At 36.0% G+C, this 18,535-nt stretch overlaps 2 protein-coding genes across 2 annotated transcripts; one reads left to right on the top strand and one right to left on the bottom strand.

The window, feature by feature from the left end:
- The first annotated feature begins 500 nt into the window (after positions 1-500).
- On the top strand, positions 501-10,805 carry sec22ba (SEC22 homolog B, vesicle trafficking protein a). The gene is made up of 5 exons (XM_056471580.1): positions 501-701; positions 839-948; positions 1,265-1,425; positions 3,714-3,860; positions 9,969-10,805. Exons 1-5 carry the CDS (start codon positions 627-629, stop codon positions 10,121-10,123), a joined length of 648 nt encoding a protein of 215 aa, XP_056327555.1. The 5' UTR covers positions 501-626; the 3' UTR covers positions 10,124-10,805.
- imp3 (IMP U3 small nucleolar ribonucleoprotein 3) lies at positions 10,564-18,157 on the bottom strand. Its single transcript, XM_056471593.1, has 7 exons — positions 17,941-18,157; positions 17,707-17,814; positions 16,347-16,421; positions 13,891-13,970; positions 11,448-11,499; positions 11,290-11,362; positions 10,564-10,653 (listed from the first exon to the last, which is right to left on the bottom strand). Exons 1-7 carry the CDS (start codon positions 18,075-18,077, stop codon positions 10,627-10,629), a joined length of 552 nt encoding a protein of 183 aa, XP_056327568.1. The 5' UTR covers positions 18,078-18,157; the 3' UTR covers positions 10,564-10,626.
- Between the last annotated feature and the right edge of the window lie 378 nt (positions 18,158-18,535).

Raw genomic sequence — 18,535 nt, 5'->3', positions numbered from 1 at the left:
GTCAAATTAAAATGAATTACTATAGTTAATCATTTAAACAATATATAATATAGCTATAAACTGATTATCTGCTTATAAACTACTATCTTTTACTAAACTGTCACAGCTGTAGATAAATAAAACGTTGTTTTATTTAAAAAATAAATAAATAAAACAAACATGATAAAAGAAAGGAGCTTTTTATACCTAATATTATATTTTAGTAGGTGGCAAGTGAACATGTTACCTAATAACTAATATTCCAAAACAAATTATGTTTACGGATCATTAATTCAGACTAAAAAAGCACTTCTCTATTAAACACAGTAATATCAGAAATACAAATGTTTATTTTCAATATACGCATTTTTAAAAAAAATTACAATTATTGTCATTTATTTATTTAGTGATACCGTAATGTTGCTTAAGATTAATTTTTTTTTAATCCATAATAAAATCGTCTAAAGAAACGCGAATGCGGAACTTTAGGAATGCAAAAGCCGGAAAGAATTTAAGGTAACACTCCCTCTTCCGGCCAACTCATCCGAACTCTGCTGTCAGTTCAAATGTGTCACTTTGTGCCAGTCATCCAAATAATCAATCGCTTCACTTTTAAATAGTTCAACACTAAAAAGACAATCGCCAAAATGGTGTTGCAGACGATGATTGTTCGGGTCGCTGACGGTCTTCCGCTTGCTGCATCAATGCAAGAAGACGAGCAGGTAAGAATGAATAAATTGATAAGTCAGCCAAAAACATTACTGAATAAAGATGACAGTTGTGTGGTTGTTGTTTTGTTTTACAATTGTAATTGTATAACCCATTTAACGTATCCGTGTTTATGCCTAACTTTCCATAGTCTGGACGAGACTTACAGAAGTATCAGAGTCAAGCCAAGCAGCTGTGCCGAAAACTGAACGAGCAGAGTCCAGCACGGTGCACTTTAGAAGCGGGGAAAATGTGTTTTCAGTAAGTAAGAACTCGGACACCATTCAGAACTCAATTCCAGACGGTCATTCATAAATCATGTGAAGTCCTGAGTTTGGGACTAACAGGATGCAGATTTGTTTTTGGCATTAAAACCCTGAAATTCCGACTGTTTACATTTGTGACATTAGACCACAGAACCAGTTTTAACTCTCAATTAGCTGGAAATTGAGATTCTGTATCATCTGAAAGCTGGCTAAATAACTTTCCGCTGATTCCAGATTTGGAAATAACATCCGTTGTTTTGAGGTTTAATCCAGGATGACATCACTCTTCATAAGGTCATCTTGTTTTCTAGCTATGTCATTGAGAAAGGAGTGTGTTACCTGGCCTTGTGTGAAGCAGGGTTTCCCAAGAAACTGGTATTTGCCTATCTGGAGGATCTGGAAGGAGAATTCAGTGAGCAGTACGGGGCAAAGGTCCCATCCGTATCACGGCCATACTCTTTTATCGAATTTGGTGAGTAATATTTGATTTATATCATCATAAGTGCAATCGGAATCACCCTTGATGATTATATACACCACAATTATAATGTTTTGTTCAGCAAGGATGTCATAAAGGGGACCTATTATGCAATAATCACTTTTATAAAGGGTTTATACTCCGTTGTTTGGCAACAGTCTGTAAATATAACCAGCTTTTAATAGTAAACATTTAGTAATTTTATTTATTATTATTACACTTCATAAAAACAGTCTGCAGAAACCCTTTGATTGACATTCTCCCTTTGCACATGTCATCAGAGGGGGAAAGTCCTGCTCATTAGTGACCATCTCTCCCTCATTAGCAGAGGATGCTAGTCTTGTTTTTAAGGCCGTTTACGGTAATACGTTTTAATTTTGAAAGGCATAAGTTTTGCTATGGTTACGGCATCCGTATACACTACCCCAGAGCTTTCGAGTGCAGAAAATGGAGCGTTTTGAAAACGCTGGATAGGCTGTTTTCATTTTAAAATGCTGCTGCTCTGTGTAAAGCTGCGGTCACACTTGACTTTTCTTCCCATAGACTTCCATTCATACGCACGCGAATGCGTCAGACTGGAAACGCGGGGTCATGCGTCAAGTTTCGCAGGTTGCTGCGGTGCAAAGTTCAAAAACTGGCTTGGTGAACTCTGACCTGCTAAATCGCATCACTTGACTGCGTGAGACCAATCGAGGATCCAAACACACGACCTCTCTGGGCAGAAATGTAAAACATGGAGCAATCGCTCGCTTTTTTAGATGTCTAATCATCTTGTTTAATCCCGCCCCTTTTCGCAGCGCCGTACGACAGAATTTCGCACACACAAAGCCCAGTGTGACCGCAGCTTTAGTGTGGATGGGGGAAAACAGAGACATCTGAAAACGGAGGCGTGGCTGCAGACATTCACCTATCTGATTGGGGCTTTTTCCTCAATATTAAGTAGCCTACACACACAAAGTTCAGTCTTGCATCCTCTCCTTGTAAGTTCAGGCTTTGCATATGACCGTCATCTTTACTATATATATATATATATATATATATATATATATATATATATATATATATATATATATATATATATATATATATATATATCAAAACGGATCATAACTGCCTTTTATTTTCAATGAAAAATACAAAACACACCATGTCTCTTTTGCTGAATATTAGTTTTAATAATCAATAATGGCCATTATAAAAGAATAATAAAGTTTATACGTCACAGGAAATAAATGCAAGCAACCAGTCAATATGCAGAATCAGTGTACATGGTTACATAAATTAATATTAACTTATCTTTGCGCTCAGCCAAAACACGTTACCTGAGAACAGGTAATAGATTAAAAGACCAAAGTCGAGGAATTTGTTGTTGGATGGAGACCAGATGAATTAAATATCACGTTTAACAAATAAGGTGAGATTAAATCCAGCAGTAGATTCTTGGGGAACCGTCCAACGAGCACGGCTCTCATCGCTGCAGTGCATGCAAGAGTGTGTGTGGTCATGTGATGTGTGTTTTCAGCAGTGTAGTGTAGATGGAGAGTTGTTTAGAAACACTAGGTGAAACGCCAGTGTGGACGCGGATCGTTTCATTCTAAAACTAAAACGTATTAGCGTAAATGGGCCCTAAATCTGCCACTATGCGGACACAAAGGCGTTTGTAGTACAACTCACTTTTGAAAAGAGCCCAGTCTCATTTGAATTTAAAGCGACAGTCACTAAAATGCCACAATTTGGCTCAAAGACTAAAAGGGGCAGTTTCAAAGACTTATAAAACATTATTTATGGGGTATTTTTGAGCTATAACTTCACATTCACACTCCAGGGACAACAGAGAAAACTTATTTTACATCTTTTGAAATGGTGGCCCTTTAAATAGATCAAATGTGATACAAGGGTATCAAGTTACTTAGGGCTTCTTAGCAAGTAGATGATCATTAGATTTTCCACAAACTGTAAAGCAGTACAACTGTTTTCAACATTGATAATAATAAGAGATCTATCTTAAAATCCAAAGCAGCACTTTAGAATAATTTCTGAAATTTTCTGCTGAAAACGTAGTTTTGTATTATGGGAATTAATTACTTTTATAATATATTAAAATAGAAAATGCAAAATATTAAAAAGTTGTAAATTGACTTGTGTATTATTCTTTATTTATTTATTTTAAAAAAATTTAATCAATATGCTTGCTACTCTCTTTAAGTATGCAGGTTTTAAGTACTTACATAAGTGTAAACTACAGTGACAATGTGAACTAAACAATTTCCGTTTGTCTCCAGACACGTACATACAGAAAACCAAGAAGTCGTACATTGACAGCAGAGCAAGAAGAAATCTGGGCAACATCAATTCAGAATTACACGATGTTCAGAGGATCATGGTTGCTAACATAGAGGAGGTGCTTCAGCGAGGAGAAGCATTATCTGGTGAGTGAACACTTTATACAGCCTCCTTCACTCACTATTATGATTTTCGGGATTACCTTTCATGTAATCTGTTATGTAAAGTTTGTGAAAGTGAAAGGTCTGCGGTTTCAAAGATAAATGTGGCTGATAAATAGTTAATACCATCATAGATAAATAGTTTAATTCTAATAAAAGAGTTGTTAGTAATTCCAGTCTTATCACCTGCACAAACCTACGTAGGTCTGGTCTTTGTTTAATGCCAGCCTGTGGTCTTCAATGTCTGCCCATGAAGTTTCATTTATGCCATCAACATTAAGAAACACCATCTTCTGCACTCAGAAAGCAAATCGTCTGTGGATGCACTTCACAAATAGATATTGTAAAACCAATGTCATCACTGAGGAAGCCTCTCGAGCTCAATTCAGATCTGGGCTTGGTTGCAAAAACTGCTTGGACTAGTCTTAAAATAATCAGACACCATAACATTTTCAAGTCATTTACAAAAGTTTTGACCATTCTAATTTGAAAGTGAAAACCAAAACTTATTCATGGCTTAACAGCGGTCATGTTTATGCAACTGGCCTATGGTAATGACTGCTTTGTTTGCAACTTGTGCTTTAAATTGTAAACCAATCAAAACAGTCTGGTCCATTCGAACGCAGTAGACCAGGCATGGGCAAACTCCATCCTCGAGGGCCGGTGTCTCTGCAGAGTTTTGCTCCAACACTAATCAAACACACCTGAACACCCTAATTAGTGTCTTCAAGATCACTAGAAAGCTACAAGCAGGTGTGTTTGATTAGGGTTGGTGCAAAACTATGCAGGGACACCGGCCCTCCAGGATCGAGTTTGCCCATCCCTGCAGTAGACTCTCAGGCCTGTCCACATGGCAACTGAATTAGGTCAATCTGCAAAAGTTTAATTTAGTTTTATCTACATATTACGTACAAGCTTTTGTAAAACAAGCTTTTTGGATAAAAGGTTTACAAAGTGGGAAAATTGCCTGCTACATAGCTGCGGGATTGGCAAAACACCACTTATTGGAAACAAAGACATCACCACAGCACGTAATCAGAAGGAAGGACCCCTCACGTAATAACCGGTGTCCTAACATTGCATCCCACTCATCTGATTATGCAACACTGGATTTTAAATGGTTCTAAGGTTGGGATTAGGGTAGATTAGGAAAATCTTACAGCATTATATCAAAACTACTCCACATCAAAATTTACCCTGGTAGAACCGTCTGATGGGTAGCACATTTTGTCATCAAGATATGCTACCCCTAGAGAGGAATCACATCATTCAGTTCAGTGACTTCTAACAGACATTTCATGAGTTACAAGACCTTATCAGATACATTTGACCTAGACAAGCAGGACTTTTACAGATTCTTGCAAGCTAGAGATTACTTTAATTAAAAAAAAAATAATTAGGGATGATTATAATTTGATCACAGTATTTTCGGATACATACAAAAAAGAAGAAAACAAAAAACTGGTCTCTAAATTATATGAATTCATACAAAACAGTAAGACTCATTCATCAAATTACATGACACAAAAATAGGAGAGAGTCAAACTAACAAATAACAGAGCAAGATTGGACCGATATGTGTGTCACGCATGCAAAAACCACAAACTCAATAGCTTGGAGAGAGTTTGGATGGAAAAATCTGATGAGGTTCTTCATAACTCCTAAACTGTCTGCATTGCGTACAGCTGTTGGAGACAATGTGGAACCTTAAAGGCAAACCATTTTCACAATTTTGGGCTTTCCCAAAAATACAGACCTTCTGGTATGAAATAGCGACTGATATAAAAAAAGGTAACTGGAGAAGAATTAGACTGTTCAATTATTACATTATACCTTGGGAAAATACCGGAAATTATTCCAACTATTGACAAATACTTAATTCAAATCCTCTTGGTAAGTAGCAGAAAAGCTCGAAAATTGTTTTCAGTCTGATCCTCCCACAAGGGCTCAATGGATAGGAATTGTAAAGGAAATACACTGTATGGAGAGACTGACTTTTAACCTAAAATTTGATAAAAAAAAGTGTAACAAGTACTGGCAAAAAACGGTCTGAATAGGTCATTGTAAATAATTTGTAGTAATATATGTCAAATGTATTATGACTTGATTTTGTAACCCTTATGACAACCGCTTTGTTCGTTTTTATTTATTTTCTTCCGCTTTTCTCTTAAAAAAAGAAAGATATGCTACCTAATTTTTGTATTGTGTCAGTAGAGATGCCACAATACTCAATGATATTGAACTATTCGGTAAAACCTGCACCGTTCAATATGCATTTGTTATGCATTTAAATTTTAAAAATTGTATTTTTCTCCATTTCTTTAGTTACTCTCTAAACTGGCTTTGCATGTTGTTTAATGTAGTAAAAATCCACTAAACTTAAGGAGGCTTTCACATGAAGGTGACATGGAGCGCAGGTCCAGTCATTCATGCCTTTATTAGACTACAGTCCTAGTTTTGACAGAGTGTGAACACACATAAAATCAGAAGCACACACTTCACGTCGCTTTCAGTGTTTAAACTCATAAACCTTTTTTAGCTAACATTGAACCTCAAGGCGTGAAGAGGACTCGCGCTCGAGATTTGAGAAGTGCCCTCATCTGAAAGGCTGAATGAATGTCACAACTGTCAAATTAAGTCCTGCTTCTGAACGATGACACTCAATTATGTTGACATGTCTGACTTGGATATTCAATCACCTATGCTGTAAAAAAGTAAACATTGGAGAAGTTATGTGTTGACTAACTTTCTCTGGATTGGCTTAAAGTCAACACATCTTATTTCTCCTGTGTTTTTAATGTTAATTAATTTACAAAAGATAATGACCAATAATGTTTCAACTTTAATATATACAGTGGAAATTATTTACAGTACGCAGTGTTATATTTGATCATATTATTCACTATCTGTAACTGGAAATGACTGCTATATAACTAAAAATCCTGAATAACACTGTTTAGTTTAATAGAAGCTTATATTAGTATGTTATAGTCATGCTTTTGCTTGTAAGACTTTTATTTTTATTGATCATAGACCAATCATTGTACCAAAACTCTGACTCTAAAACCTTGATACGAAAGAGCAATATCTACTATTGCACCCCTACTGGACAGCAGGACAGAACAACGTCTTGCGTTTAAGTCTGTCTCATACTCGCTGCATTCTTCTTTGATTTGAGTGTATCCTGCGGCTCTGTCTTTTTATTTAAAGTGCCATATGCGGCATATGTATTACATCATTTTAACCCAGTTTTCCCATTTCCATGTGGACGCAGACATTTCTTGAAATGACTAAAGTATAGATCAGGGGTCACCAATCTCGTTCCTGGAGGGCCGGTGTCCCTGCAGGGTTTAGCTCCAACTTGCCTCAACACACCTGCCTGGGTGTTTCAAGTATACCTATTAAGATCTTGATTAGCTCATTCAGGTGTGTTTGATTAGGGTTGGAGCTAAAATCTGCAGGACACCGGCCCTCCAGGAACAAGTTTGGTGACCCCTGGTATAGATGCAAAACCTATAGAATTCGCAAAAGTTGCCGTGTGGACGTAGCCCGAGTATGGAGGGCTGTAAACAGACCAGATCCTGGAATGAAGTGAGAGAAGAGCTGATGTTGTGGTATATTTTGTTTTGGCAGTGTATGAGCAGGCATGTCACTCACTTTGAACAAAATAAAAGTTCTCCAAGCATATCTAAAAGCATTTGAAGCCATGAATGCCTGTTATTAAACCACTGAGGGGTACATTTAAGTACGCTACAGTAGGCATTTATTTGTTTTCACTGTCAGAAGTACTAAAATAACAAACCGTACCATAGCATTTTTGTGACTCCTTCATAAGTGTACATTGCACAACAGTATGGTAACAAAAGGGTGGAGCTAGACTTGCCAATGAATGCTGCAGGTTCAGAGATTGTCACTTGCGCATGCAACAAGCCATAATCACATCTAAATATGGGACAAAGGGGACCACTTTCTACCTCTATTTGCTGCTTGTCTGCATTTTAAATTATTAAATTGAGTGCACAAAAGACAATGGCTGCTTCTCAATATGCGTTCTTCAGCATCCTCGTGTAACGTCAGCATCATCCGCCAAAGTTCAGGTCTAAAACTTAAGACCCCAAGAACGGAGGAGTCATTTAAAATTTCAGGATTCCTTGATATCGAGGACGCACCGATGCAGACTTGAGCACCGAACTTACTCTAGAAGTCCCAGAAGTCATTGCTGCGCTTCCCACCTCCAGTTGAATTTTATATAGGTTTATTTATAAAGTTCAGAGATAAAACCTATTTATCTCAGGAGTTTCCCTAAATGACACAGTGAAAGTAAACATCACCATGAAAATCTTAATAAAGGAATAAACACATTAAGGGTGTTTATTTGCTGAACTTCGTATTAAAATCTGTTTTATTTCTATTGTGCAACGTATATTTGTAAAGTCTTTATGCAGAGTATGTATTTTGTAAAATGGGAAAAACAATAAATCGCTGTATGAATGCTGTAATGTGTAAATTTCCGGTTAAAAATGCGTGAAGGTCATGTGACCATCAGGAAGAACGCAGCATCCCATTTCTCACAGGACACATTCTGTGGTCTTGCGGTCTCCCAAGTTCGTTCTTCTGAGGTGACCTGGCAAGACCGGTCTTCACAAGAACGCAAGTCCATTCTCTGCATTCTTGGAATTGAGAAACAGCCAATATGTAAACAACTTGACATATGAGTGACGCCCCATTCACACGGAGCGTCAGCGCTTCCCATTTACTTTGAATTAGTGACGTCAGGCCTTGCCGAACTGCATCGTGGATTCTTGAGAATTTCTCAACTTTTCTAGCGCTAATGGATGCGTCAGCCAATCAGGTTGCTTTATGCAAATACACCAGCTCAGACAGTAGCCGATTGAGGAGTAATTTCACTGGCTAACGCTGCTATGGCGATCGCATCAGCCCCGATTTCAGACACGCCCTCCGTCAAGGGATGCTGAAGCCCCATGTGAATCAAGCCTGAGAATTACATTGTTTGCAACACACCTAGCAAGTAAAAGGGTTCTATTGGCAGTGGTAATGCCAGGCCGATCAGGTTGACCCATATCGAATCGTACTGTACCCTACCTTATTGTACTCAGTGGAATCAAAGCATTAGAATACGCCTATAATCCTAGCAATGAAAGCAAAATATGTTTCTAAATCAGTAGTTTAAGCAAATAGAGTCAGTGATTCTATGACCCTTTCTGTAAACCAAATGAATAGACTTTTGTATGAATCGTCTAAATTATTTAGTGAAACATTCAATCAAGGACTTGGACACTTGCTGAAGGTACAGTGCTCAGCATATATAAGTACACCCCTCACAAATCTCTCTTTTAAATGCATATTTTAATAGGAAGCTTTACAATATTATGTTTATGCATATACATTAGATTAGTCAGTACTGAAGCCAAATCTGGAGCTTATCTAACAAAATAACTTACGATAACAGTCCAAAAACGAGTACACCCAAATTTATAGGTTATAGAAAAAAATATTAAATACAAATAAAAAATTAAAAAAAGGAAAAAAGAGAAAAAATAATAATAATAATTTGAAAAATTTAGTTTGTTGAATTTTGTAGGTTGTAATTTTTTTCAATATTTTGCTTGAATTAAATTGTAATATCTTTCAATTTCTAAAGATGCTCGGTGACTAAAATATTATTTTAACAAATATATCTGTTTAATAAATCTGTTTTGTTTAAATGCACCAAAATTCATTGCCTATATTCACTGAGAAATGGATACAAATAATCATTTTCAAAGTGGGGTGTACTCAATTATGCTGAGCACTATGTAAATCTATCCATTACTAAGTTTAAATCAGCAAAATTACCAGCATACAACAGCCAAATACTTAATTAATATAGAAAAAACAATATTAAAATACATTTCTTTTCAATCCTTATCTTTATTATATTTTATGAGAAAAATCTAAGTGTTTTTCTTCCATTGGATAAATGTAAAATGGCATTAAAGAGTACTCATAAGACCAGACTACTCTTTGCATTTGTGAAAGTATGACAGTATTTTGAAATGCTTTAAAATAATATTTGTCTTTTTCTTCCTATAGCCTTGGATTCCAAAGCAAGCAATCTGTCCAGTCTGTCTAAGAAGTACCGCAGTGATGCCAAATATCTGAACACCCGGTCTACCTATGCTAAAGTGGCCGCCGGCGCTGTCATTCTCATCACACTCGTTGTTTACGTGCGCTTCTGGTGGCTGTGAAATACAAGGAACAAACTCGAGCAGAAACTCTCAGGGCCTTGCCTCACAAAAAATGGTTCGGACACCAAATAGTCTGTTCTGGCCTTAAAGTTGTGTCTGTTTGACACTGAATGTAGGATAGCGAGGGTTTGTAATAACGATGTCCTATCTTTCTTTATTTATAACATGTCAGTGGAAGGAGTTAAAGATGCGCGTTGCCTTGTATGTCTCCTGTATGTTCGAAACGGAGCTATGCAAATTATATTTGGTATACCTTGTGGGTTAATTTGTGATTTATTTGTAAAATGTGAAGGTAGTTTTATAGAAACAACAGTAAATTTTGAAAAAACAAATGTTTTGTTGTTTACAAATGATGCAAAATGCACAATAACAAGTACATTTACTCACTCAAAAATGATAAATGCTCACTTCTGTGGAGCAGGGAATACAAATGAATTTGTGCATTAACGAATCACAAGTGAATTTCTGGTTGAAATCCAAATGTTCATAATTCACTTGGAGATTTAGGCCATGAGGTCAAAGTCGTCTCGCTGAAAGAAAAATAAAATTGTACCTTTAACAGACGAGCGATTAGTTCATATGTTTCGTATTCATTTAAACAGTGTCAATGTGATCACAGAAACGGCAGCATTCATTCAAACACGGTGAAATGTGTTAAATAAACGTGAAAATTTTGACTAAATGTATTTCGTTATTAAATGTTTTGCATACGCTGATCAAAATTTTAGGTATTTTATTTAAAACATAGGCTATATGTTTGTTTATTGATTAAAAATTATAAACTATTTTACTAAAACATTCAATAAAGAATATTCATATTTCAAATTAACGTTCATTTTGTCATCAAGAAATTATGAAATGTCAGATTCCAGCAAAACATTAAGCAGCACAGCAAATAATAGTTTCTTGATCATCAAAAGCATATTAAAATGATTTCTGAAGGACCACATGACATTAAAAAAGAGAGAAATGATGCTAAAAATTCAGCTTTTCCATCACAAAAATAAGTTCTATTTTAAAACCTTTAAATACAAAAGCTTTATTTTAATTTGTAATATTCATTCATTTCAATAATAATGATTTTTAGTTTGAAAGTATTTTAAAAATAATATAATCGATGTGCTTTTGAACAGTGTATGATCATTTATTCATGAATTTTGACGTACCTCCTCATTGTAGTTCATGACATGTTGTTTGATCTTGGAGGAATCCACCCATGTGACAAAGTCTTCCATATTTCTGTGAAAATATTGCACAACAAAACAAGTTGCCAAAGACTCAAATAATTCAACTTGTTTTATTTTCTTTCTTTTAACGGACAAACCTTGTTACAAGAAATGCAGGATCAGTGATGACTTCTGGCCCAACACGAATATCTGTTCCTCAGTCAAGATGCATTTTCATTGACAGTTATACAGAGTGACAAGGGCTTGATGTTTATTTGACCATACAGTTTACAATTAAAGCATTTTCAATGTATTAATGTAATCTTAGCCATAACAGTGTTCATTAAAACATGTAATGTGTCCTCATATACTCGAAGCAAAGGTTCATAGTGTAGTGTTTGAATGAATATGTAGATATGTGCTGCAAAATGTTCTCTCAATGGCTAAAACACAGACGCGCACACTAAATCTGTGGTGACAAAACATAAGCAGAATTAATAGCAGACGTAAAGTGCTGGTTTAGATCTGGTCACATCATGCATTGTTTGTTTCTGATCTGAGAGCGATCTTTATTTCTGAAAATGGTTCCATTTACATTTGACCACATGAATCCACAAACATCTCAAACGGTCACCTGTGGCTTTCCGTTGCTTGCGCGTTTGCGTCATATAGCCAACAAACATGCACTCTCACGTTTATTTGAAATTGACATACACTCACCGGCCACTTTATTAGGTACTAGTACTTGGAACCAGGTAATCAGGTAATCCTTCATGGCATAGATTCAACAAGATACTGGAAATAATTCTCAGAGATTTTGGTCCATCGTGACATGATAGCATCACGCAGTTGCAGCAGATTTGTTGGCGGCACATACATGATGTGAATCTCTCATTCCACCACATCCCAAAGGTGCTCTATTGGATTTAGCTCTGGTGACTGGAGATTATTTGAGTACAGTGAGCTCAGTCATGTTCAAGAAACCAGTCTGAGATGATTCACGCTTTATGACATGGTGCTTTATCCTGCTGGAAGTAGCCATCAGAAGATGGGTACACTGTGGTCATAAAGGGATGGACATAGTCAGCAGCAATACTCAGGTAGGCTGTGGTGTTGACACGATGCTCAACTGGTACTAATGGACCCAAAGTGTGCCAAGAAAATATCCCCCACACCATTACACCACCAGCAGCCTGAACTGTTAATACAATACAGGATGGATCCATGTATTCATGTTGACAAAATGAGACTCATCAGACCAGGCAATGTTTTTCCAATCTTTTATTGTCTGATTTTGGTGAGCCTGTGCGAATAGTAACCTCAGTTTCCAGTTCTTAGCTGACAGGAGTGTCACTCGGTGTGGTCTTCTTCTGCTGTAGCCCATCCAATCTCAAGGTTTGATCTGTTGTGCATTCAGAGATGCTCTTCTGCATACATTGGTTGTAACAAGTGATTATTTGAGTTACTGTCGCCTTTCTTTCAGCTCAAACCAGTCAGGCCATCTCTGACTTCTGGCATCAAGGCATTTGCGCCCACAGAACTGCCGCTCACAGGATATTTTCTCTTTTTCAGACCATTCCCTGTAAACCCTAGAGATGTTTGTGTGTGAAAATCCCAGTAGATCAGCAGTTTATGAAATACTCAGACCAGCCCGTCTGGTACCAATACCCATGCCACATTCAAAGTCACTTAAATCACCTTTCCTCCCCATTCTGATGCTCGGTTTAAACTGCAGCAGATCGTCTTGACCATGTCTACATGCAGCTATATATCCACCTTAGGCTATATTCTACTACTATAATACTATTAAGAAAAGGAAGTCAATCAATGTTTTGTTTGATTAGTAAGATTAAAGTTAGTTAAACGACTTGTAGCTTGATACAGAAGAAGTTGAGGCTCCTTCCACACCGCTCCTGAAAACCAAACATGTGTGATCAGAGTGGGTGGAGCCGCGGGGTCACAGTTCTTGTCTCCGTTGCACCAAGTCCGCGGCACAGGCTTGCCTTACCCTGTCATCTTTGATGAATTATTTGACTGTAATAATAATAATAATAATAATAATAATAATAATAATAATAATAATAATCTGGGCTTGACATGAACTTTTTTTGATCACCAGCCACTTTGGCTAGTGGATTTCCAACATTACTAGCCACTCAGCATTGTCACTAGCCACAATTTTGATGTTGGGAAAATATATTTAATTTGCATAGACTCTGACATGCTAAAACTACTTGATTTAGATTGTGTGTTATGTCCACATGCCTCCTCGTTTAACTTTTTGTGTGTCGTGTATGAGCTAGCTCAATAATCATGAGCAAATGGGTCATGGTTTCAGTGTCGTATTACAATTAGTTTTATTTCACAAGACTTTCCAGAGTTCAAAATGAAGGATTTACCAAATTTATCTTTGACCACACAAAACAAACAATTATTATTTCTTAGCCACAATTTTTAAATGTGTTAAAACAAGCTAAATATAGCTGTATACTATACTTTCTATTTAACAAAACATTTCTTAAAAATATATATCATCCACCCATTCAAATATAAGAATATGCACATATGCAGAATTCAGCATGACTTGTGATTAAAGGATACGGCCCTGCTCAATGAAGGTGATGGCGTTCTTTAGGTTCTGAGCCATACGCAGTTTCAGCATGATTGTGGGAAGCCGTCTCCTATAGAAAAAGGAAAACATTCAATAAAAGCAAGTGTCTGCATCTCCTGCACTGCATCAAAACACCCACATATTAGTTCTCACTGTACGTCACTTGGTAAATTATATTATTATTCCATATTCATTCATTTTGGTTTAGTCGCTTTATTAATCTGGGGTCTCCACAGCGAAAGGAACCGCCAACTTATCCAGCATATGTTTTACACAGCGGATGCCCTTCCAGCCGCAACCCATCACTGGGAAACATTATTCCAAACATTATTATTTATTATTATTAAAATCTCTCAATAACTTCTGCAGATATATGTGCCCTCCAGAAACTTGCGTTCTGTGAATGAACGTCGCCTCGTTGTTCCATCCCAAAGAGGGAAGAAATCACTTTCCCGAACTCTCACATTCAATCTGCCCAGTTGGTGGAATGAACTCCCTAACTACATCAGAACAGCAGAGTCACTTGCTGTCTTCAAGAAACGACTAAAAACGCAACTGTTTAGTCTCCACTTTCCTTCCTAATCTTCAACTGCCTCTCTGGCTATACCACTAATGGTGCCCTCTCTCTCTCTCCAAAAAAAAAAAAAAAAAAAAAAAAAAAATTTTTTACTAATGCTTTGCTTCTTAGACTTTACACACCTGAAACTTGTCTATAGCACTTATTCACTGTTGCTCTTATAGATGTGTAAATTGCTTCCTTGTCCTCATTTGTAAGTCGCTTTGGATAAAAGCGTCTGCTAAATGACTAAATGTAAATGTAAATAGTCTCTTATAATACACTCTCAGAAGTTGTACTAAAACTGGGGAGGTAGCAATTTAAAGTACACATTTGTATCTAAAAAGGTCTATACTGGCATCTTAAAATGATATATTATTACCTAAAGTGCACGTATCAGCCACTATAAAATACAAAAAAAAAAGTCCTCTTTGAACCACTTGAAATTGAGTTTTTTGTACCTTTATTATATATTATATGGAGCTTACAAAACTGTTTTAAAATATTTTTTTTTAATTCTGATTTGTTATATAATTTAACAATCATGTTGTTTTCCTAAGTTGAAAACAGTGCCCTTGTAAGAAAATAGTAACAGTTGTTAACATGCAGTATCACCTTGGCTTGAAATTATACAAGCTAATCCTGTAATAAGTAATACGTCTGCTTTCAGGAAAGTTTGAGCTTAGTTACTCCTGGTTTTGAAGAACTCTACTGGATCATGTCAAATTGTTAATAATCAAATCCAGCTAACTGAGTAATCCATGTACAAAGAAAAGACCAGCGGTGCTTTTGAACTTCCTATTCATCAAATAATTCTGAAATATATCAGTTTACAGCAAAATATCAAAACAGTTGTCTTTGACATAACTGTTAATAAGATAAACATTCAGGGGTTCCCATGCTTCTTCAAAGTACTTGAATATAAAGTTTATGGTGTTATTTTAACAATTGTATTGTGCTGCATTTAAAAACTGAAGAAATTCTTCATTTAAAAATCTTACATTTACATCTTGTGCAAGAATTATAACAAATAATGCACATTTAATTCATATTTAAGGAACCACATCTGAATATATCCAGCACTGAATTCAACAAATTATGAAGTCCTTCAAACATGACGGTTTAAAACATAATTTTGAAAATGACACATTTAAAACATCCTCATTACTCTGGCTTTTTAATGTAGACTAAATATTAAGTGTAATTAATGAAATTATCACTTAAAAAAGTCATTGAATGTGGTGTCTGTGTCACCGGTTGCCACTCTTTTATGGGCAAGCACCCCCTCCCCCACTTAGCGTGATTTCGGCGACCATCCAAACCCCCCCCCCCCCACTTAACGTGATTTCCAGATGACTGGGCGGGTCTTTTTGCATTTCTGCGATTTTTGGATAGTTTTTGGGCTGGAATCAGTCAGCCACATCTGGCAACACTGGTGGGAACCCTAAACATTAATAACAAATCTTTCTAGATAATCAAATCAGAATATTGCAATGATTTCTGGCTGTTGAAAATTTAGCTTTGCAATAAATTCTATTCTATGATTTTTAAGCTTTAGAGCTGTGGTCACCAAACTTGTTCCTGGAGGGCCGGTGTCCTGCAAATTTTAGCTCCAACCCTAATCAAACACACCTGAACAAGCTAATCAAGGTCTTACTAGGTATACTTGAAACACCCAGGCAGGTGTTTTGAGGCAAGTTGGAGGTAAACCCTGGAGGGACACCGGCCCTCCAGGACCGAGATCGGTGACCCCTGCTTTAGAGCAACATATTTTCTAGCTTTATCTCAGTGGTTTAGATGTTATGTAAGCTGGTGCACTTAAATTCAATCGACAGCGTTACCATGTTTCCTTTCCTGGATTATCAAATGACCCAGAGTAACTTTACTTACCTGCAGAATACAGATGCTGAGACTTCATTTGCAAGAGAGAGGTTTTGTTTGGTGGGAATCAAACCGACACTGTATCTGCAAAACAGAAACCTTCAAAATTTAGAAACTCCTAAAACTTCAGTAAACTCCTAACCGAATGAGGTGTAACACTAAAGTCAACAAGCTATCAAGAATCAAAACATTATGAGCAATTACATGCAAATGTCAACCTTGCCATGAAAAAAATTTAGGTTTTCGCCAAAATAGCAAAACCGTTTCTGTGTTTTATGTGTAGGCTTGTATTTTACAGTGCTTTAAATATACTCAAAAATGTCTCTGTCAGTGTTTTCAAACAATTATACTTGATTTACCAAAGTCACACAAGTGGCAATTTCACATCCGCCACATCTATAACAGAGAGATGTTATCACCCATAACGACACTATTTCCTCATAAATGCAAAAATGTAAAATCAAACAAAAGCAATCATGTTTGTTTTATAAAGAGCCGACTCTTATCCTTTTGATTAGCATCGTTTCTTTTGGTCTGTGCAGTTTAATTCACAGAATTTCTACAAAGTATGTTGTACACTGTAAACTTGCAGACTTTTCAGTCACATCATAAAGCATGTTTATTTCCCTTATTTAAAATATAAAAAATGTTTACAGATGGATATTTTTCCTCCCACAACTCTGTGGCTAGTTGTTTTGGAAAATATAAACAGATGTTTCTATATAATGTTAACATATACTTCCTGAGATTTTACTGCAAATGTCACATCCATAACGCTGTAATTGCTCGTATACAAATTTACATTTTAATTACTGAACAATTTTTCTTCTTAACAAAATAATATAAGACATCATCTATTTTATTCATCATATGTGCATGCATGCAGGTTTTTTTTCTTCACTTTCGCCATTTAGTGAAGTTTTTTTCCCTCTCCGCTGTCGCCACTGGCTTGCATGGTTCGGGATCTGTAGAGCTGCGCATCGTTGGATTTGCTCTTCAGTATTTGGACTCTCAGTAGTGATTATTAAACCACACTGAACTGAGCTAAACTGAACTTAAATACTACAAACTGAACTGCACTGTTTCAATTTACTATGATCTTCTTTGTGAAGCTGCTTTGACACAATCTACATTGTATAAGCGCTATACAAATAAAGGTAAATCGAATTGAATATATTTTGACCATGTCTTACAGATAACACCAATGGACATGCAATACAATAGTTTATATAGACAAAATAAAATCTCGTTTCAGGTATATTTAGAATAAGACTCATTAGATGACACTAAAAGACTTATGATATATTCTGACCTAAAACAATTTCTGTATATTTATGTCAACAAAATGGCACAGGTTCCCAAAACTTACAGTTTTTCCAAGAAAAGGGCTGTACTTTGAGATCTGAATCCATCCTTTGCGTCCAAGTCCCGTATTTTCTGTGCCAATTCTCTGATATTTCGACTGAGTTTGTTGTATCTAAAGAAAAATCACAAATGCATTCGATCCATAAGCCACGTTTTATTCGAAGAGATGCATTAGACTCACAACTTCAGCGAAAGACACAGTCATTCATAGAAACATTGTGTAATTTTCTTTACTCACTTGGTATAATCTTCCCTCTTCTCAATATGATATTTTCTCAATATTTTAACCTCGTGTATATTGTTGTCAACCTCCCAGTTAATAAAATCTACTTTCTTCAAGAGTTTCTGCTCGTGAAATTTTAATTTACGAACCATTTTGCCAAAAAACACGGACTATATTTATGGCTGAACGTGTTATTAACTTGCTCACTTCAGCTTACGCACACGTGGTTTTTATTTACTGTGGTTTTCCGAGCTGTTAAGCTCGATACCGCCGCACAGTGTTCAGGAGGAAAAACACTATAATATTAAAATTGATAAATAAATAAATAAATAAATAAATAAATAAATAAATAAATAAATACATTACGCTTTTATCCAAAGCGACTTTTACAGAATCCAACTGATCAACATGAGATTTCCAAAATAAAAGAACAAAGCTATAACATATTTTACTTAAAATTATAAATCACAAAATATATAAAACGACCAAATAAAACAATAAATTAAGTAGCAAAAATCACGATACAGCTTCGTTTAAAAACTTTGGCTACACGTAGCTGCAGTATTTAATCTGATAAAATTAGACGGATTTTGCGCTGATGTAGGTTAAA

Source organism: Danio aesculapii, chromosome 2 (assembly GCF_903798145.1).
Source record: "Danio aesculapii chromosome 2, fDanAes4.1, whole genome shotgun sequence".
Lineage (NCBI taxonomy): Eukaryota > Metazoa > Chordata > Actinopteri > Cypriniformes > Danionidae > Danio > Danio aesculapii.
The sequence above is the reverse complement of the archived record's forward strand: the minus strand, read 5'-3'. Positions and strand labels throughout refer to the sequence as shown.

What these genes read in the sequence shown, in the direction of transcription:
- imp3 (XM_056471593.1), bottom strand. Translation starts at nt 18,077, where the DNA reads ATGGTTCGTAAATTAAAATTTCACGAGCAGAAACTCTTGAAGAAAGTA. An exon ending in TCAGCATCTGTATTCTGCAG is followed by an intron (nt 13,971 to 16,346) that starts GTAAGTAAAGTT and finishes CTTTTTCTATAG; the next exon opens with GAGACGGCTTCCCACAATCA. An exon ending in TCATGAACTACAATGAGGAG is followed by an intron (nt 10,654 to 11,289) that starts GTACGTCAAAAT and finishes TTTTTCTTTCAG; the next exon opens with CGAGACGACTTTGACCTCAT.
- sec22ba (XM_056471580.1), top strand. Translation starts at nt 627, where the DNA reads ATGGTGTTGCAGACGATGATTGTTCGGGTCGCTGACGGTCTTCCGCTT. An exon ending in GCGGGGAAAATGTGTTTTCA is followed by an intron (nt 949 to 1,264) that starts GTAAGTAAGAAC and finishes CTTGTTTTCTAG; the next exon opens with CTATGTCATTGAGAAAGGAG. An exon ending in ATACTCTTTTATCGAATTTG is followed by an intron (nt 1,426 to 3,713) that starts GTGAGTAATATT and finishes GTTTGTCTCCAG; the next exon opens with ACACGTACATACAGAAAACC.